The sequence below is a fragment of the Hypanus sabinus genome, chromosome 12 (assembly GCF_030144855.1).
Source record: "Hypanus sabinus isolate sHypSab1 chromosome 12, sHypSab1.hap1, whole genome shotgun sequence".
In the NCBI taxonomy this organism is placed as follows: domain Eukaryota; kingdom Metazoa; phylum Chordata; class Chondrichthyes; order Myliobatiformes; family Dasyatidae; genus Hypanus; species Hypanus sabinus.
This window is the reverse complement of record NC_082717.1, coordinates 13,219,893-13,241,222: the sequence shown is the minus strand read 5'-3', so window position 1 is coordinate 13,241,222 and position 21,330 is coordinate 13,219,893. Positions and strand designations below refer to the sequence as shown.

The window sequence follows — 21,330 nt, the reverse complement described above, 5'->3', positions numbered from 1 at the left end:
CATCCCTACACCCCTTCCTGTCTCTATATATCTCTGTAACCCTCCTCAGCCCTTGCATTCCTTTGTCTCTGTGACCACACGAAACAGGAGTAAAACTGGCCCGTTCAGCCCATTGAGTCTGCTCCACCATTTCATCATAGCTGATTCACCTTCCCTCCACAAAAGTCTCTAGCGTTGATTTCCACAGATTCACTACTCCCTGGTTAAATAAATTCCTCCTCATCTCTGTTCTAAAGGATGTTCCTATATTCAGAGGCTGTGCCCTCTGGTCTGTTACCAACTGTAATGTTTTAGAAACAAATCAGCAACAAGAGGTTTCACACTGAGTCCGGGTTTAATGTTAAAACCACTATGTTCATGAGTATTTACTTATAATATAGTAACAATGAAATAAACGAAAGTTAACAGTGTTATGTGTATAATACAAAAGATGCAAAAGCAGTTCATTCCAATGAGAAGGAAGGATTCAAAGAGGGGGAAGGGGCCACAGTGGTTGACAAAGGAAGTCAGAGATTGTATAGCATTAAAGAAAAAGAAGTATGACAGGGCTAAGATGAGTGGGAATACAGATGATTGGGAAAGTTTTAAGGAACAGCAAATCTTAACTAAAAAAGCAATACGGAGAGAAAAAATCAGGTATGAGCTCAATCTAGCCAGGAATATAAAAGGGGATAGCAAAAGCTTTTTTAGCTATGTGAAGAGAAAGAAGATAGTTAAGAACAATGTTGGCCCCTTGAAGAATGAATTGGGAGAAATTGTTATGGGAAACAGGGAAATGGCAACAGAATTTAATGCGTACTTTAGATCTGTCTTCACCAGGGAGGACACAAGCAATCTCCCAGATGTATGGATGGGCCAGGGTCATAAGATATCAGAGGAATTGAGACAGATTGACATTAGGAAAGAAACTGTGATGAGTAGACTGGTAGGACTGAAGGCTAATAAATCCCCAGATCAAGATGGTCTGCATCCGAGGGTTCTAAAAGAGGTGGCTCAGGAAATTGCGGATGCATTGGTAATCATTTTCCAATGTTCTTTAGATTCAGGATCAGTTCCTGAAGATTGGAGAGTGGCTAATGTTATCCCACTTTTCAAGAAGGGATGGAAGGAGAAAACGGAGAACTATCGCCCTGTTAGCCTAACGTCAGTCGTGGGGAAAATGCTTGAGTCCATTATTAAGGACGAAATAGTGGCACATCTTGATGGCAGAAATAGGATTAGTCCGAGCCAGCATGGATTTACCAAGGGCAAATCATGCTTGACTAATCTGTTGGAGTTTTTTGAGGGTGTAACAAGGATGTTAGACGAGGGTAAGCCAGTAGATGTTGTGTACCTAGATTTTCAGAAGGCATTCGATAAGGTGCCACATAGGAGATTGGTGAGTAAAATCAGAGCTCATGGCATTGGGGGCAGGGTTTCAACATGTATAGAAAACTGGTTGGCAGATAGAAAGCAAAGGGTAGCAGTGAATGGGTGTTTCTCGGACTGGCTGGAGGTGACTAGTGGGGTACCACAGGGCTCTGTATTGGGACCACAGCTCTTTACGATTTATGTCAATGATTTAGATGAGGGCATTGAAAACTATATCAGCAAGTTTGCTGACGATACTAAACTGGGTGGCAGTGTGACATGCGAAGAGGACGTTAGGAGAATACAGGGAGATTTGGATAGGCTGGGTGAGTGGGCAGATACTTGGCAGATGTCATTCAATGTGAATAAATGTGAAGTTATCCACTTTGGAAGCAGGAAAAAGAGTGTAGAGTATTGTCTGAACCGTGTAGAGTTAGGTAAGGGAGAAATGCAAAGAGACCTAGGAGTCCTAGTTCACCAGTCAATGAAGGTGAATGAGCAAGTGCAACAGGCAGTGAAGAGGGCAAATGGAATGTTGGTCTTTGTTACAAGGGGAATTGAGTACAAGAGCAAGGATGTCCTTTTGCATTTGTACAGGGCCCTGGGGAGACCACACCTGGAATATTGTGTACAGTTTTGGTCTCCAGGTTTAAGGAAGGACATTCTGGCAATTGAGGAAGTGCAGCGTAGATTCACTAGGTTGATTCCTGGGATGGCAGGGCTGTCTTACGCAGAGAGATTGGAGAGATTGGGCTTGTACACGCTGGAATTGAGGAGATTGAGAGGGGATCTGATTGAAACGTTTAAGATAATTAAAGGATTTGATAGGATTGAGGCAGGAAATATGTTCCAGATGTTGGGAGAGTCCAGTACCAGTGGGCATGGATCGAGAATAAGAGGTCAGTTATTTAAAACAGAGTTGAGGAAGAGCTTCTCCTCCCAGAGAGTTGTGGAGGTGTGGAATGCACTGCCTCAGAAGACGGTGGAGGCCAATTCTCTGGATGCTTTCAAGAAGAAGCTAGATAGATATCTGATGGATAGGGGAATCAAGGGATATGGGGACAAGGCAGGGACTGGGTATTGCGAGTGAATGATCAGCCATGATCTCAGAATGGCGGTGCAGACTTGAGGGGCCGAATGGTCTACTTCTGCACCTACTTTCTATTGTCTATATATGTAACTATCAAGCTTAGAAGTAATTATTAAAGTCTTAGGATGGCAAATTAGTAAGGTTCAGTAATCCACAGAATAAATGATGGAGAGAGATTTTTGTATTCCACGTTGTAATGTAGAGAGAAGGTAAGTACAAAGAAGGTATGGGGCCCAAAGCTACTCACAATATCCCAAAATCTGATCTGACCAATGCCTTTATAAACTCTCAGCATTACATCCTTGATTTTATATTCAATGTCCTCTTGAAATGAATGCTAAAATTGCATTTGCCTTCCTTACCACCGAATCAACCTGCAAGTTAATCTTTAGGGAACCCTGCACAAAGACTTCCAAGTCCCTTTGCACCTCCCATTTCTGAAATTTCTCCCCATTTAGAAAATAGTCCGCACCTTTATTCTTTGTACCAAAGTGCTTGACCATACACTTCCAGAGACTGTATTCCATCTGCCAATTCTTTGCCTATTGCCTAATCTTTGTCCATTCTGCTAATCTGCAGTCCAAGTCCATCTTCCTGCTTACTCACATTACCTGTGAAACAACCATCTTCATATTGTAAATGGAAGGGTTCAACACTACCTGCTATCCACCCATCTTCATATTGTCCACAGACTTGGCCACAAAGCCTTCGATTCCATTACCAAATCACTGACATATAATGTGAAAAGATGCCGTTCCTATAACAGCCACAGTGAACCACCACTAGTCACCAGCAGCCAACTCTTTGCCTTCTGCCAATCAGCCACTGCTTTACCCATGCTAGAATCTTTCCTGTAATACCATGGTCTCTTATCTTCTTTAGCAACCTCATGTGCGGCACCTTGACAAAGGCTTTCTGAAAATCCAAGTAAGCAACATCCACAGACTCTCCATTGTCTATCCTGCCTGTTATTTTCTCAAAGAGTTCCAACACATTTTCAGGCAAGATTTACCCTGAAGGAAACCATGCTAACAACACCCTATTTTATTATGTGCCTTCAAATACCCTGAAACGTCCTTAATAAGGGACTACAATATCTTACCCACCTTCAAGGGCAGTCAGGCTAACTGGCCTATAACTTTATATTTTTTTGCATATGCAATTTTTCCAGTCCTCCAGAACCTTGCTAGACTTGAGTATTACTTAAAAAATCATTACTAATGCCTCTGCAATCTCTTCAGCCACCTCTTTCAGAACTTCGGGATGGAATGCATCTGACCCAATGACTTATTTACTTTCAGACCTGTCAGCACTTTCTCCTTACTAATAATGACTACACTCACTTCTGCACTGACACTCATGAAATAGTTATTGTTTGTCTGTCATTTCTTTGTTCCACATTAACTACTTCTGCTCCAGCCCTTACACCCTTTCCTGTTGTTGTAACCCCCTCCAGCCCCTTCACCCCTCCCTATCTCTGTAACACCTCCAGCCCCTATACGCCTCCCCATCTTTCTAACCCCCTCCATCCCCTACACACCTCCCTATTGCTATAACCTCTCACCCCACCCTGTCTGAGTGTTGCTCCAGATTCCAGTATCCATATCTCTCGAACCACTGGAAGGACTCAGTGGTTTGAGCGGTGTCTCCGGAGGCAGAGGGACACTTGACATTACAGGGTTGAGAACCCTGTTTTGGGACAAGAGTGCAGTGGAGGGAGGTAGTCAGTGTGAGGAGGTGAGGGTGGAACAGCTGAGGATGGGGCCGGTGGGGTGATCGGAGGATCGAACGGAGTCTCTGGAGTGGAGTGAGAATGGGAAGGGGGCAAGGAGTGGAGAATATGGGATGTGAATGTGGGGAAGGGGGGATGCAGAGGGATATCCCTCCATTCTCTGCCCATTCAGGTACCGATCTGGGACTTTTAAACACTCCATCGAATCTGCCTCCAACAACAGCCCAGCAGCACGTTCCAGGTTCCCAGCGCCCTCTGTGTAAAAAGAATTAGTAAAGTTCCAATGTCCACATACGGCTCCTGTAACTCGATGTTCCTCACCACCTCTGGACTCTGGAGAGAGGACTGGAATATAGATGTCCCTTGTCGATGTTACTTCAGTGATTTGTGAGATCCGGGTCCAGACGTGCAGCAGAGTCCAGCTCGTAGTGAGATTGAGTACAGGGTCTGTTCCTGAGAGGGAGGGAAAAGGGTGAGTGGGTAGGGTAGACATAGCTAGCATCCTGGTATTTCTGTGCACATGCAGTCACCTTCTCCCACTGTGTCTGCACGGTGTTACATGTGTTGGTCTCTGCAGGATACAGAGACAGGAATTGTGCACTATGCTGCCAATGTAGGTCTGACTCAGGGAAATGGAGATCAGATCCAGACACTCAGTTTTGAGAAGAAAGGATCTGGGGATTATCTGACATTGCTTCTTAATTCCACAGTGGAGTACAAGAAAAATTGTTGAATGTATTACTGCACAATTAGACAACCATGCAATAAAGGCAGGCTGCTTTTCACTGTCCTCCTGTTGAAGAAGAGGGATTGAAATTTCCAGCATCAGACAGTGAGAAATCACTTGAAAATTGAACTCCAGTGGGCTCTTGGGAATAGCATCATGCCAAGCTTAAGATATCCCAATATTGCCCTGTAGACAAGAATGTTCAAACCCTTGCATATCTGATATTGTAAGTTGTCAACTGGAAGATCTTTGCTGGCCTTCTCTGTAGCAGGAATTGCCTGGTATTTGAAAGTATCAATGCAGAACTCAGGAAATGATGTAGCAAAGTCAGACTCATCAGGCTGATCAGTGGGGCACCGTAAGGAGAGGAATTAGTTCTTTGGATGAGTGAAGGGATGTGTTATAGTTGGAGGGACCATCAGACTCATGGAGTGTGCAGGTTCAGTCAAGGGGGAGAGGAATGGGCTGAGGGTTTGAATGGCTTTTTTCCTGCTCTTGCATCTGTTGGTGATTTGTGTTGGTGGAGAACTCACTGAAAGCCAACTTGCAAAGACACAGATTGTTTCTCTGGTGCATGAAAGACTGATGTCTGGACCTTGAATCAATGTTGCTGTCTCTTCTGGGAAATTCTAGGCTGTTTCTAGAGTAGGTTACATGGTCAGCACAACATTGTGGGCTGAAGGGCTTGTATTGTGCTGTAGATTTTGATGTTCTAAATGCTAATTCTCTCCTTTGGTTTTTGGCTGGTTTGTGAGAAATAAACAAATTAGTGTATTACTTTACAATTTTTCATCTGATTGTGTGCTTCTTCTTCTGATTGTGTGACTTTTAATGGTGGTTGGCAGTCTAACTTAAGGTGCATTACCACCACCAATTAGACTGGAATGAGGTGTAGAGAGTTTGGAAATAAAACCCCCTACTTGTTCTTTATTAACTGAAAACTAAATTACACGAAAAAGCCCTAGGGATTTTAAATAATGAAAGACAATATTGTGAATTAAATTGAAGTCACTTCTATGACTTGGTAACGTTTTTAAGTGAAGACTGTCAACCCTCGAAACTAGTAGTGCAGCTCACATTTGCTTTCTTTTAACCTTGTATGCTTCACATTGTAAAATAATTTATTCAACCATTTCATAATGATGACATTACCTACACACCCAGAGTGATATTGTCCAACAAGGTGTAAGGAATAATTAAGCATAGTATGCCCAATTCTAAGTCATCAATATAATCCTTTCCCTTCTTGTTTTACTCCCTTTTCCCATCAATCCAACAGTTTCATGTATTCTGTAAAGGTATCTCTGCTTTTGCCACAGTCTTGCCATAATCCCCTAAAATAAAAACACTCTTCTTGTGATGTTCCCAACAGTCTTCCAACACACTTTTGACAGGGTGATCATTCCTCTGCCCCCTCAAGTTAACCCAGTATGTTAACAACAACTATATCCTCTGCAACTGTAAGAGCAATCGACCCATTTGACAGTAAAGCTGAAACAGTAGATGACCTTACCGCAACACAACACAGTCTTAAAGCCTGAGCTTGTATCTCATCCAAACATTTTAAGTTTGAAGATGAAGCTCATCCATGAGCCACACAGCCATAATCAAGTAAAGATCTAATTAAACAAATATATAAAGTCAACAGAGATTTTGATGTATCTCCCCAAGAATACCCACACAGACACCTAGGATATTTAATGCTCTTTTACATTTAACCATATAAACCATATAACAATTACTGCATGGAAACAGTCCATCTTGGCCCTTCTAATCCATGCCTGCACTCAGCCCATAACCCTCTATTCCTTTCCTGTCCATATACCTATCCAATTTTTTAAAAAGTTGTCATTTTTTAAAAATGGCAACATCAAACCTGCCTCTACTACTTCTACTGGAAGCTCATTCCACACAGCTACCCCTCTCTGAGTAAAGAAGTTCCCCCTCGTGTTAAACTTAAACTTTTGTCCCCTAACTCTCAACTCATGTCCTCTTGTTTGAATCTCCCCTACTCTAAATGGAAGAAGCCTATCCACGTCAACTCTATCTATCCCCCTCATAATTTTAAATACCTCTATCAAGTCCCCCCTCAACTTTCTCCAAAGAATAAAGACCTAACTTGTTCAACCTTTCTCTGTACCTTAGGTGCTGAAACCCAGGTAGCATTCTAGTAAGTCTCCTTTGTACTCTCGCTACTTTGTTGACATCTTTCCTATAATTCGGTGACCAGAACTCTACACAATACTCCAAATTTGGCTTCACCAATGCCTTGTACAATTTTAACATTACATCCCAACTCCTGTACTCAATGCTCTGCTTTATAAAGTCCAGCATACCAAAAACTTTCTTCACCACCCTATCCACATGAGATTTGGCAATTATTTTACTGATATGGTGCTTCCATGTCAGCTTGTTATCCAGCCACATGCCAAGAAATCTTACCACTGACACTTCGTCAAGTGTTTAGCAATACAATTTCAAACTGAGGTCTATTGATCCTCTTTGTAAAACACCTAACTTGTGTTTTAGCTACTAACAGCTTAAATTTATTTGCCCACTGTTCGATCTTATTAATTGGTAATTGCATTGTGTGCTTTTTTAAAAAATTCCATCTTCTTTAGTACTTTACATTTGTCTTTTTTAATTTCAGCCCCAAACTTATCGGTCTTTCTGCACCAGATCGGCACGGTTCCCAGTCCATATTGTCTTCTGGACCCGGCATCGGGCAGTGGGACGGGTTCTGATTGTTGGAGCGAGCGATAGCGATTGGTTTCCTCTCGTTTCAATCAAAGAATTTGTCGGAATAAATCAGATGGGCGATTTGTTTCCAGAATTAACCAATGGGAATGTTCAGTTTCGACATCCTTATTAGCATCTGCAGGGTGAGCTGTCTATTTAATCCGCGCTCCGAGGGGATTTTGTTCATTTCACCGTCTAGAACCGACTGCTGAAATGCCCGAGGCGCAGAAATCCGCTCCCAAGAAGGGCGCCAAGAAAGCTTTGCCCAAACCATCGGGCAAGTCCGGCAAGAAACGCAGGAGGGTGAGGAAGGAGAGTTACTCCATCTACATCTACAAAGTGATGAAGCAGGTTCACCCCGACACCGGCATCTCCTCCAAGGCCATGAGCATCATGAACTCGTTCGTCAGCGATATCTTCGAGCGCATCGCGGGCGAGGCTTCCCGGCTGGCTCATTATAACAAGCGATCGACCATCAGCTCCCGGGAGATCCAGACCGCCGTGCGCCTGCTGCTCCCCGGGGAGCTGGCCAAGCACGCCGTGTCGGAAGGGACAAAGGCGGTGACCAAGTACACCAGCTCCAAGTGAAGAGTGCGGACAGAACAAAGCGGAAACCCAACGGCTCTTTTAAGAGCCACTCACAGATTCACTGAAAGAGTTAATATGTAATGTTTAGCATTAATCAGTGCCCCAAAGCCATTGAATTGAAGTAAATCTGGAAATTCGTTTCCTTTTTGTATGAGCTAATTCAGATTCTATCCATGTTAATCAATCGACTGTTCGATGTAATCCCGAGGTCTTTGTTACATTCTTTCTACTACACACACGGAAATCTCCTCTGTCTCTCCCGGTTATTAAAATCGTATCTTTGAAGCGGATAATCACTGTTTCTGATTTAATGGCGGTGGGGAATGTGGTTTATTAATTTCTGGCCCATTTTGGCAATTTAATTGAATCCCATTTCAGTGCCTGACATGACCTGGTTCGCGGTTATTTTACAGATATACAAGATATTTTGCCGGTGCAGAACAACACAATGCTGGAGGAATTCAGCGGGTCAGGCAGCATCTATGGAATTGAATAATGTAATTGAATCATGTAATTACTACGGGCTAAACTCCAGTCTCAACTGAGAAGAGCGATCTGTTCATATCCTGATCAGGTTCACACAATGACCGACCGCAGCAGAAGGTGAGAAATTATTTTTTTTGTTCAGAGCGTTTATGAATAGAAAGATTTCGGCCAATTAAATCCTCAGACCCGGTTTCAATATCAACTACACATATGTTAAATGTAAAGTACCGGACTTCAGTAATGGGGTGAATAAGAGGACAAACGGATCTGGAATAATTTGAATTTAGATTAGGTTTGAACAAAGGATTTTGGCGGGGTTTTTCAAATTTCATTTTTGTTAGGAAATGAGCGGTTAGTTTTCGCGCTTCTGCTGTTGCTGTCTCCTGAGTGGTGAATGAGGCTGCTCCTTGATTGGATTATTTACTCTCTCCACCAATCATAAACATTTCACTGCATTCCCCCAAAAGCTACAAGAAGGGCGAGGGCTGGCCTATTTCATCATTGTCTGTGAAGTAATTGCTGAGATTGTGAGAATGACTGGACGAGGAAAAACCGGTGGCAAAGCTCGGTCCAAGGCCAAATCTCGCTCGTCCCGGGCCGGACTGCAGTTCCCGGTGGGCCGTGTTCACAGGCTCCTGAGAAAGGGCAACTATGCTGAGCGGGTGGGTGCCGGAGCCCCGGTCTATCTGGCTGCCGTGCTCGAGTATCTGACGGCTGAAATCCTCGAGTTGGCTGGTAACGCGGCCCGGGACAACAAGAAGACCCGCATCATCCCCAGACACCTGCAGCTGGCCGTCCGCAACGACGAGGAGCTCAACAAGCTGCTGGGAGGGGTGACCATCGCTCAGGGCGGGGTGCTGCCCAATATCCAGGCCGTGCTGTTGCCCAAGAAAACCGGCGGTGCCAGCAAGTGAAGCGACAGATTCTGACCCAGTGACCCAAAGGCTCTTTTAAGAGCCGCTCACAGTGTCTGTGAAAGGGCTGTTGTGCGGTTACCGTGAGCAGAAAACCCCCAACCGCGTCGAACGGGTTCGGGTTCATAATCCGCCATTAATTTCACAAAGCCGCCTGTTCCATAAGTCTGCCGAGCGGTGGCTGGGAGGGAGTAGGGGATTGGCATCCCGGTGCCTAGACACCGCTGTGTGTCAGCCCAACCTCAGCCAGTCTCCAGAGAGATGGATTTTGTTCTCTACACTGAACCGCACTTGGCGCCGACCATTATGCCGATTTAGATTGTAACAAAGAAATTGGACAGACAGGCACAAGGTTTTCCACTATATACTTGAGAGAATCTAATTTCAGAATCCAGAGTGAAAAGCCGTCAGGGTATCGACAAATATATTAAAAATAATAAATTACAAACTTTTATCTATTTCCGCTCCGGTTCACTGCTTCATTTTGTGAGGCAGCGGGTGGTTCTCAAAAGAGCCTTTGTTTTGTGCTTAGGAGAAAAGGTTTGTGTGGAGGGCTGTTCTTCATTTGCCGAAATACACAGTGCGGACTTGGCGTTTCAGACCGTCCACATTCTTACACCTGACGTGATCGGCGGAAGTTACCGCATTTAGCAGGGAGGGGAGTAGCAGAGAGCCGGAATTCTGAAATTCAGGTAAAATACGGGTCGAACAGCTGCAATCGACCGCAAAATTTCTCTCCTGGATGCCTTTTATGCTCATTTTGTCCTACAAAACATGGAGGCACCTTCACGAACTCCGACAGTCCCCTAACGACTCTGATTTCGGCGTCTGAGGCCGACGTGAATGCATCCTTCAGGAGGATGAACTCACGGAAAGCATCTGGCCCTGAAGGGGTCCCCGGCTGAGTACTGAAGACCTGTGCTAACCCGGGCTGAGGTGTTTACTCTCGTTCGCCAATCTCAGGTTCTCAAGCAGACTTTTCATTATACCGGTTCCTAGGGAAAACGTGCCTCAGTGACTATTGTCTGGTGGCACTTCCACTGTGATGAAGAGCTTTGGGAGGGTGGTGATGAAGCATATCAACTTCTGCCTGAGAAGCGACTTGGATCCACTCCAAGCTGCCTACCGCCATGACAGGCCAACAGCGGATGACAATTCATTCGCCCCTCGGTGAGCCCTGGAATGTCTGCGCAGTTAAGTTGCATATATTGATTTTCATCATCGCAGACCCCAGTCAGTTTGTATAGGCAACATCTCCTCCTCAATCTCCATCAGCACCACAAGACAGTGTTATTAGCCCCCTGTTCTACTCAATTTATACAGTAAGGCCAAGTGCAGTTCCAATGCGATATTTAAGATTGCCGACGACACCACTGTTGTGGACTGAAACCAACGAGTCAGCATATAGGAGGGAGATTGAAAACCTAGCCCAGTGGTGCCACATCAACAGTCCCTCACTCAGTATTAGCAAAAACAAAGAGCTGGTTATTGATTTCAGGAAGAGGAAATCTGAGTTCCATGAACCAGTTCTCATCAGGGGATCAGAGATGGAGAGGGCCAGCAACTTTAAATTTCCTCCCTGTTAGCATTTCAGAGGATCTGTCCTGGTCCAAGCACCTAAGTGCCATTTAAATGCAGCACCTCTACTTTCTCAGATTGAGCACGTCACTTAAAAAATCGACAAAATTCTGTAGATGTGTATAGTAACTGAATCATGGCCTGGTATGGAAACACGAATGCTATTGAACTGAAAAGCTTACAAAAAGTAGTGGACACAGCCTAGTACATCACTGGTAAAGCCGTCCTTATCACCAGGTTCAGGAACAGATATTACCCCTCAACCATCAGACTCTTGAACCAGAGGGTTTAACTGCACTTTTATGGACTCTACAATATTTATTGTTTATTTATCATTATTACTTTTTGTTCTCTTCTCTGGAATTGCACAATTTATTGTCTTTTGCACTTTGGTTGTCTGTCTATCTTTGGTGTGAGTTCTCACTGATTCTGTTGTGTTTCTTTGTATTTACTGGGAGGTGACAATGCCATCTGGATGTGGAAGAGGACTGGTGGAATTTGGTTGAGCTGACTGCACCTCAAATGTGGACATCAGCCTGTCTGCTTCTGGGTTACTACCCTGGGAACAGTACCAACTCCTTGTCTTAGGTTTCCAATTTTCATCCTTGGACTTGCATCCCTTCTCTATCCTCCCCACTCCCCCCCCCTTTCTGTAACCTCCTCCTAATCTGGTAAACTCTCACTGCTCTGCACTGCTCCACCAGTGGCCTCTTTTGTGCGCTCACACTAGTTGTTTAGACCGGTGGGCTGTGACCAGATGTACTGCTGGGGAAGGGGTTGTGTGTTTCATTTGTCATAGTTTGGATGAGAATATATGCAGGGTATTTACTAAATTAGCAGTTGACACCAAAACTGAAGGTATAGTGGACAGTGAAGAAGGTTGTTCAAATTACAATAAAACATACATCAGCTGTGAAATTAGGCAAGGAAGTGACAGGTAGAATTTAATTAGGACACATGCCAAAAATTGCCTTTTAGTCAGTTAAACTGGGGCACAACATTACACTGTAAGTGTCAGGGCCCTGGAGTTTGTTACAGAACAGAGGGACCTCCAGATAGAATTCCAGGAAGTGCCAACACAGGTGGACAAAGTAGTGCTTGACTTCATTTGCCTTCTTTAGAGTCAGGCCACTGAGTACAGGAGTTGGGATGTTACGTTGAACTGTACAAGATGTCAGTGGGATTGTACTTGGGGTATTGTATGCAGTTATAGTCACCTAGTTATAGGAATGAGGTGACGTAGCTGGAGAGCGTGCAGGAAACATTCACAAAGATGTTTCACTGGGACTGGAGGGCTTGAGTTACAAGGACAGATTAGGGCAGGCTGGGTCTGTTTCTCTGGAGCATGAAGTGATGGGTTTATATATTAATTCATGGATAGATAAATCTATATTACTCTGTAGCCTCACACTCTGTAATGTCCTCCAGTCCCTGAGACCCTCTGATAGGTCTTCTCTCCTACATCCTTGGTCTCTTTTGATTCCTCACTTCCTGTTTTAGATTGGAGCACTGTGCTCCGCTGTTTGCCATATGCATTGGTGATTTAGGTGAGAACATAAATGGAAAAAATAATAAATTTACAGAAGTTCACCCTCCTGAAGGATACACACACAGAATAGCAGGGTTGTCGGAAGTTGTGGAAGTTCATGAGGATGTCTCCGTGTTTTGTTGAGCAAAACCTTCTCAGATATGTCCTTTGGTTTTGCTTTTGAGGTGGTGATTGTAGTCAAGGCCTGATACAGCTTCTGTGGTTCAGAATTGACATTTCACGTCTGTACACACTTTCCACAGGTCATTGACCACAAGACAATAGAAGCAGAATTAGGCCATTTGGCCCATCGAGTCTGCTCTGCCATTCCATCACGGCTGATTTATTATCGTCTCAACCCCATTTTCCTGCCTTCTCCCTGTAACATTTGATGCTCTTCCTAATCAAATATCTTTCAACCTTCACTTTAAGTATACTCAAATGAGTTGGCCTCCACAGCCATCTAAAACAATGAATTCCACAGATTCAATACCATCTGGCAAAACAAATTCCTCTTCCTCTCTATTCTATAGGAATGTCCTTGTATTCTAAGGCTGTTCTGAATGATCCTACGCACCACACTATGGGAAACTTTCTCTACCAGTTCACTCTTTCTAGGCCTTTTAATATTTGATAGGTTTCAATGATATCATCCCTCATTCTTCTTAAATCCAGAGAGTACAAGCCCAGAGCCATCAAACACCCCTCATATGTTAACCCTTCCATTCCCAGGATCATTCTCGTGAACTTCTTCTGGACCCTCTCCATTTAGGTTGTTCTTTGATAAAGGGCTCAGAACCATTCACAATACTCTAATGCAGTCTAATCAATGCCTTATGAGAGTCAGCATCACATCCTTGTTTTTCTATTATAGTCCTCTTGAAATGACATCACTTAATATCACTGCCATTTGTTATGAAATCTGCTGTTTTGTGGTAGCAGTACATTGCAATACATAAAAATACTATAAATTGCATAAGAAGTGTGTGTGTGGCCTCTGTCGGTCGTGGTTGACCATGGGTACCGCACTCCTGGTCGAAGCTGGAGTGGGCTCTCCAGGGCGCAAGCCAGGGTAAAGCTGATATGGAGATCTGTCTGTTTGTTGCCCATGCAGTGGGACCCCCCCCCCCCCCCCCATACTGATGACGGGTCCAAAGGAACGACGGAAGTCAATACAGTTTGATGCCAGCAGCATCGCAGGAGCTGCCGTGCCGGTGCTGGGTACAGCGGTCAGCCGCCTTCGGGACTCCGACTCCGGATTTTTCCTCGGGGTTTACTCCCGAAGCCTTTCCCATGAGTGGGTATAGCTGCAAGGCAGCGGAGGTTTGAAATTGGAGTTTTCCCTCTCCTAGATGAGCTACCATCCATGATTAACGAGCCCCATCTACCCAGAGCAACCGGTTTTAAGGTGCCAGTGGCCCGCCTTTGCCCCTTCTCCTGTCAGTGAGAACAGCTCTGCTGGGCATAAGAACTATGACACACGTGAAGGCCAGGAGTTGGACTTGGTTGTCAGAAGCTGAGTCGCACGCCATGAAGAGCATTTGTTTAGCAGTGGGAGCTCGTCCCCACCACCACACTTCAGCTATGACCACCTTTGGAGCCAAAAAGAAGTGTGTGTGTGTAACTTATCTATCTATTTATATATATAATTAGATTAGATTAGATTTGCTTTTCAACTGGTTTGGCAAAATAATGAATGTAACATTGTGTTCTGGTGCTGTACTATTCTATGATCTGTGTAGATACATAGTGCAAAATGAGAGGGGAAAATACTGAGGTAGTGTTCATCAGTGCAGTATCCATTCAGAAATCTGATAATGGAGGGGAGGAAGCTGTTCCTGAAATGTTGAATGTGTATCTGTGAGTGTTGAGACATTATATTGCAGTTGCATAAGTCACTGTTGAAACCATACATGGAGGACTGGTCACTTTATTACAGAAAAGATTTGCAAGGATGTTGTCATGACAAGTGGACTTCAGGCATAAGTAGAGGTTGGCCAGGCCAACTCTTCATTCGCTGGATTGTAGCAGGGTGAAGGGTGACATTATAGCGATGTTTCATCCTGCTTGAGCTCTCAGGTCTTCTTACACCAGTCTCTTAGATTTTAAAAATCTTCCATAGAAGATAATTGGCAGGTCAGCTTTTTTGAACTATGCTCCTAAACTGGAATTTAATACCTAAAGTTATAAGGAATGCAGACTAAGTTGATGCTTTTAACTGCCGGCATAAAACTTATTTCTTTGACCTTGCTTTTAACCAACAACTTCTTGTCTTTTATTTTCGTGTTTGTTTTTATTTTTTATTTTATTTTCATGGTTGTACTCTTATCCCATTCTAAAGCACCTTGAACTACATCATCTTCATGAAAAGTGCTTTATAGATTAAGTTATTATTATTATGAATCTCACCCAACCTCAGTAGAAAACTCCTGCTTGCATTTACCCTATCTATCCTCCTCATAATTTTGTATACCTCTATCAAATCTCCCATTATTCTTCTACACTCAGAGAATAAAATCTTAAACTATTCAACCTTTCCCTATAACTCAGTCCTCAAGTCCTTGCGATATCCTTGTAAATTTTCTCTGCATTCTTTCAATCTTATTGATATCTTTGTAAGTGATCAGAATTGCACACCCTACTCCAAATTAAGCCTCACCAATGTCTTATACAAGTTTAACATAACATCCCAACTCCTGTACTTAGTACTTTGATTTATGAAGGCCAATGTACCAAAAGCTCTCTTTACAACCCTATCTACTTCTGACACCACATTCAAGGAATTATATATTCCCAGATCCCTCTTTCTACCATATTTCTCAGTGCCTTACCACTCACCATGTAATTCCTACCCTGGTTTGTCCTCCCAAACTGCAACACCTCTCATACTTGTCTACATTAAATTGCATCTGCCATTTTTCCATCCATTTTCCCAGCTGGTCTAGATTCCACAGCAAAGCTTGATAACCTTTCTTGCTGACAACTATGCCACCAATCTTGGTGTCATCTACAAATGTTGGTCCAGTTTTCTATATTATCATCCAGATCATTGATATAGAAGACAAACATCAACAGACCCCGCACCAGTCCTTGCAGCACACCACTAGTCACAGACCTGCATTGTGAGAGACAACCATCTACGATCACTCTCTAGCTTCTCCTGTGAAGCCAATGTCTAATCTAATTTTCTACTTTATCATGAATGTCAAATGACCTATCTCCCATATGGTACCTTGTCAAAGGCCTTGCTAAAGTCCATGAGGAGAACATCCATTGCCTTTCCTTCATCACCATTCCTGATAACCTCCTCAAAATACTCTATAAGATTGGTTAGATATGACCTACCACACGCAAAGTCATGTTGACTATCCTTAATCAGTCCATCTATCCAAGTACTCATATATCCAGTTCCTTAGAATACTTTTCAATAATTTTCCCACTATCCCTAACAGATATCAGGCTCATCAGTCTATAATTTCCTGGTTTCCTTAAACAATGGAACAACTTTAGCTATCCTCAATCTCATGGCACCTCATCCATTGCCAAGGACGTTTTAAATATCTCTGTTACGGCCCCTGCAATTTCTGCACTAACCTCCCAGAAGGTCCAAGGAGACACTTTGTCAGACCCTGAGGAGTTACTCACCCTAATTTCCCCAAGGCAGTAAACACTTCCTCCTTTGTAATCTGTATACGATCCGTGACCTCTCTGCTGTTTTTGCTCACTTCAAAGACTCCATACCCAACTTCCAAGTAAATACAGATACTAAAAATCCATTTAAGATCTTCCCCATCTCTTTTGGTTCAATGCATGGATGACTGCTCTGATCTTCAAGAGGACCAACTTGAACCTTGTACTCCTTTTGCTCTTAATGTATCTGTAGAAATCTTTGGGTTTTTCCTTCATCTTGTCTGCCAGAGCAAACTCATGCCTTTTTTTAGCCCCCCGATCTCCTTCTAAAGAGTTCTCTTGCATTTCTTATCCTCATCGTACCTCATTTGTGCCTGCCTGCCTTTATCTGTTATGCACCTCCTTCTTCTTAGGACCCAGAATCCCAATATTTCTCAAAAACCTAAAGCTGTTAGCATTATTCTGAAAGGAATATACAAACTTGATACTCATAAATTTGACTTTTTAAGGCCTCCCACTCACCAAACACACCCTTGTCTGAAAACAACATGTTGCAGTCCACACTTGCCAGATCCTTTCTGATACCATCAAAGTGAGCCTTTCTCCAATTTAGAATCTTAACCTGAGGACCAGACCTATCCCTTTCAATAATTACCTTGAAACTAATCACATTATGATCATTAGATGCCAAACATTCCTTACAGAGTGTTCTGTCTCCTGCCTTACTTCATTCCCTAATAGGAAATCTAGTATCCTTCTCCCTCTAGTTGTTACTTTGACTTATTTGATTAAGGAAACATTCCTGGATACATCTGAGAAGATCTAACCCATCCAGCCCTTTTACAGTGTGGGAGTCCCAATCAATATGTCGAAAGTTAAAATCAGCTACTATCACAAATTCATGTACTGTATTTTGCAACAGTCTGCAACCTCTCTACAATTTTCTCCTCTAAATCCTGCTAACTATTGGGTAGTCTATAATATAATACCATTAATGTGGTCATCCCTCTCTTATTCCTCAATTCCACCCATAATGCCTCACCAGATGAGCTCTGCCGTCTGTCCTGCCTGAGCACTGCCGTGATATTTTCCCCGACCAATAATGCCACCTCCCCCACTCTCTCATGTCTAAAACAATGTAATCCCGGAACACTGAGCTGCCGGTCCTTCTCCTTCTGAAACCAAGTCTCACTACTGGCTACAATGTCATAATTCCACATGCTGATCCATTAATGTAACAGCTTGTTTCTCAGTGCAACCAGTGAGATTAGCAAAATCTTGGCTGATAAGATTCTTGGAAACAGGCGAGACTAATTCAATGAAAGCTGTATAATCCTCCCTATACATTTAACATGAAGAAATGGTTAGTTTTAAAATTGTTGATGTGAGTAGAAAAGAAGTGAGTGATTTCTTGAATATGTAACTGAGCAGTGAGTGATATCACTGGATTTCAAGCGTTTGAAGTAAATTTTATTAATGAAGTACATATATGTCACCATATATATGGTGAGATTCATTTACCTGTGGACATACTCAGCAAATCTATCGAATAGTTACCATAACAAGATCAATGAAAGATCAACCGGAGTGCAGAAGACAGCAAACTGTGCAAATGCAGTTACTAAATAAATAGTAATAAATAATAGCAATAACAATAAATAATGAGAACATGAGATATAGTCCTTAAAGAGATATCATTGTTTATGGGAGCATCTCTTCGGATGGGCAAATGAGTGTAGTTATCCCCTTTTGTTGAAGAGCCTGATGGTTGAGGAATGGTAACCATTTTTGAATCTCGTGGTGCGAGCCTTGAAGCTCTTGTACCTTCTACCTGATGGCAGCAGTGAGAAGAGAGCATGATGTGGGTGGCGGGGTTCTCTGACAATGGATGATGCTTTCCTATGACAGTCTTTCATGTAGACATGCTCAGTGGTTGGGAGGGCTTTACCTGTGACGTACTGGACCAAATCCCCTACATTTCGTAGGAATTCTTGTTCAAAGGCATCAGGCATAGCAGTCCTCCGAACCGAATCATGATATGGTGCCAAGGATATCTAAGATTCTTCAGATGAGTCATCACAAATCGAAGTCCTCAACAAGCAGAAGGCCATGAGACTTGCTACTGTATCAACTACTCTGCATGCTGCTTTAATAATACTTTGTATCACTTAGTAGAACTTGTACTTTCATCAAATATTTTCATCATTGTTTAGATTTGGTGTTTCGTATACCTTTATGTTTTTCTTATCACTTATTATACTCTAATAAAATATCCTGCAACAATCCAGAAGTATTCTTTCTTCCTCATTCATCCAAACCCTCAAATCCTGTTCACCTTTCCCTTACTACGTCCTGCCACCGGAAGCTGTAGATATGCATACAATTGTAATAATTAAGGCAATGTTGTATAGAAACATGGATGAAAGGGGCTTGGATGCTATGGACTAGGTGCAGGTAGAGGGGACTAGGTACAAGATCAGGTTGGCATGGACTGGATGGGTCAAAGAGTCTGTTTCTGTTCTATGTTGGGAAGTTATGTTACAGTTAAGACATCGATGATACCACTTTGTTCACTCTGCTTAGCAAAGATGTCACTGAACTAGAAAGAGTGCAGAAAAGATATACCAGTATATTGGCTGAACTTGGGGTACTGAGTCTGACAGAAGTATTGTATAGACCAGGATTTTATTCCTGGAACAAGGGAGACTGAGGAGTGACCTGATAGAGGTCTGTATTAAGAGCATGCAAAGCATAGACAGGGTGAAAGCATGTTGTATTTTTCCCAGGGGTGGGGTGCTAAAAACAACAGGACACAGCTTTATGATGGGAGGCTAAATATACAAGGGGCAGCTCCTTCATGCCCAATCTGGTGCATAAATGGATTCAGCTGCCTGAAATAATGATCACAATATTTAAAATCCATCTCGATTAGTTCATGGAGAGCAGAGGTTTAGATGGCTATGGGTGAAATGCAGACAGATGTGACTAGCTCGCTGGGCAGCACAAGTGGTGTGTATGTTGGGCCAAAGGGCTTGTTTCTGTGCTGAATAAATTTATGATTATGAGATTTCTGTCTTCAATTCGGACAATTAATTTCCATCTAGCTTTCTGAATCAGAACTACTTTGAAACTTCCCCGTTTATGCTCCCCAGCTCTAAAGTCTGCACCCACTGACACCTCATCTACCTTCCTGCGTATTCCTTACTATCAACGTACTGACACAGAAAGCTCTCCCAGGTGCACTTTAAAAATTCCACCTCCAATCTTTCCACACAAATCAGGTCCAATTAATATTACTATGAATGCCTGGCAACTGTAACCCCATTCTGCAGATCTCTTCCTCAATCTCCCACCAACAGCTGGGTGGTCTGCAGTGTAATGCCAGCAACATGAATGTGCTTTTGTTTCTAAGATCTGCCCATGTGGTCTCATGTAAAGAACATTCCGAGACACCCTCCCTCATTCTTGCAGTGATAGTCTCCCCCATTAAACTTGCAATATCATCCCCTCTTTTCCATTCCTCCCCATCTGTGGAATTCATTGCCACAGGCAGCTGTGGAGGCCATGTCTTTATGTATATTTAAGACAGAGGTCGATAGATTCTTGATTAGTCAGAGCATGAATGGATATGGAGGGGTGGGGGGAGAAGGGAAGAGATTGGGGTTGAGAAGAAAAATGGATCAGCCATGATAAAATAGCACTGTACTTGACGGGCCAAATGGCAAAATTCTGCTCCTATATCTTATGGTCTAACATCGAATTTGTCTCCCTCACCTCCAGCTCAACCTGTAAATTAACCTTTAGAGAATCGAACACGAGGACTCCCAAATCCCTTTGGATCTCAGTTTTTTTTCTCTCCATTTAGAAAATAGTCAACCCTACTTGACTTATTCTATCAATTTGCAGGACCATAAGCTTCCCGACACTGTATTCTATCCGCTATTTCATTGTCCATTGTCCTAATATGTCTAAATCCTTCTGTAGCTTCTCTAAACTAGTTTCCTCAGAACTATCTGCCCCTCCACCTATCTTCGGATTGGCTACAAACTTCGCTCTGATATCCGATCATAGGATTTATCGGAATAAATCTGATGAGTGATTCGTTTCTTAATCAACCAATGGAAATGCTCGTGCTCTCCATTCTTTATTAGCATAACGCTGTGAGCGCTGCCTATTTAAACCTCGCTCCGAGCGCTGTTTGTTCATTTCACCGCTTGCATCCGAGTGAAGAAATGCCCGAGGCGCAGAAATCCGCTCCCAAGAAGGGCGCCAAGAAAGCTTTGCCCAAACCATCGGGCAAGTCCGGCAAGAAACGCAGGAGGGTGAGGAAGGAGAGTTACTCCATCTACATCTACAAAGTGATGAAGCAGGTTCACCCCGACACCGGCATCTCCTCCAAGGCCATGAGCATCATGAACTCGTTCGTCAGCGATATCTTCGAGCGCATCGCGGGCGAGGCTTCCCGGCTGGCTCATTATAACAAGCGATCGACCATCAGCTCCCGGGAGATCCAGACCGCCGTGCGCCTGCTGCTCCCCGGGGAGCTGGCCAAGCACGCCGTGTCGGAAGGGACAAAGGCGGTGACCAAGTACACCAGCTCCAAGTGAAGAGTGCGGACAGAACAAAGCGGAAACCCAACGGCTCTTTTAAGAGCCACTCACAGATTCACTGAAAGAGTTACTCCTCCCGTAAACACGGAAGCATAACTCCTTCCTTCGCCTCTCTGCTTACAAATTACAAATTGTACCTCACACATTTCCAACAACGATTGCGAAAAAAAATGTTACAAGTAATTGCAAATAACCACTGACAAAACAGGAAACTCAGTCACTAAAAGTTATACTTTGCCATTGAATGAAGTACCGAAGTTCAATGAGCTAATTCAAATTCTGTTCACGTTAATCGGCCGACTGCCGAGATTTTTGTTGCATCCTTTCTATCGAGCGCACGGAACCATCGCCCCCTCTT

General features: G+C 43.3%; 3 protein-coding genes across 7 annotated transcripts in view; all 3 read left to right on the top strand.

Annotated features, from left to right (window-relative positions):
- Positions 1-21,330, top strand: part of LOC132402641 (histone H2B 1/2-like) — a 164,152-nt gene that overhangs the window by 57,998 nt on the left and 84,824 nt on the right. For 2 of the 5 annotated variants that reach the window (XR_009515022.1, XR_009515025.1), the window contains exons 3-4: positions 7,550-7,781; positions 8,640-8,829. Coding sequence is in view for 2 of the 5 variants with exons in the window: in XM_059985558.1 (XP_059841541.1) it covers positions 7,852-8,226 (375 nt within the window). In the remaining 3 variants the exon portion in view is untranslated. Of the gene's footprint in view, positions 1-7,549; positions 8,525-8,639; positions 8,830-21,330 lie in introns of those variants that run through there. The other 3 variants (XM_059985558.1, XM_059985559.1, XR_009515023.1) reach the window with 2 other exon arrangements.
- Positions 9,076-21,330, top strand: part of LOC132402639 (histone H2A type 2-B-like) — a 30,595-nt gene continuing 18,340 nt past the window's right edge. Inside the window, exon 1 of the mRNA XM_059985556.1 lies at positions 9,076-9,622. Coding sequence (XP_059841539.1) covers positions 9,246-9,622 — 377 coding nt within the window. The 5' untranslated portion in view covers positions 9,076-9,245. The remainder of the gene's footprint in view (positions 9,623-21,330) is intronic.
- On the top strand, positions 20,420-21,330 carry LOC132402450 (histone H2B 1/2-like). The gene has a single exon (XM_059985300.1). It carries the CDS (start codon positions 20,595-20,597, stop codon positions 20,967-20,969), a length of 375 nt encoding a protein of 124 aa, XP_059841283.1. The 5' UTR covers positions 20,420-20,594; the 3' UTR covers positions 20,970-21,330.

Excerpts from the sequence above, each read along its gene's own strand:
- LOC132402450 (XM_059985300.1), top strand. The coding sequence starts at position 20,595 with ATGCCCGAGGCGCAGAAATCCGCTCCCAAGAAGGGCGCCAAGAAAGCT.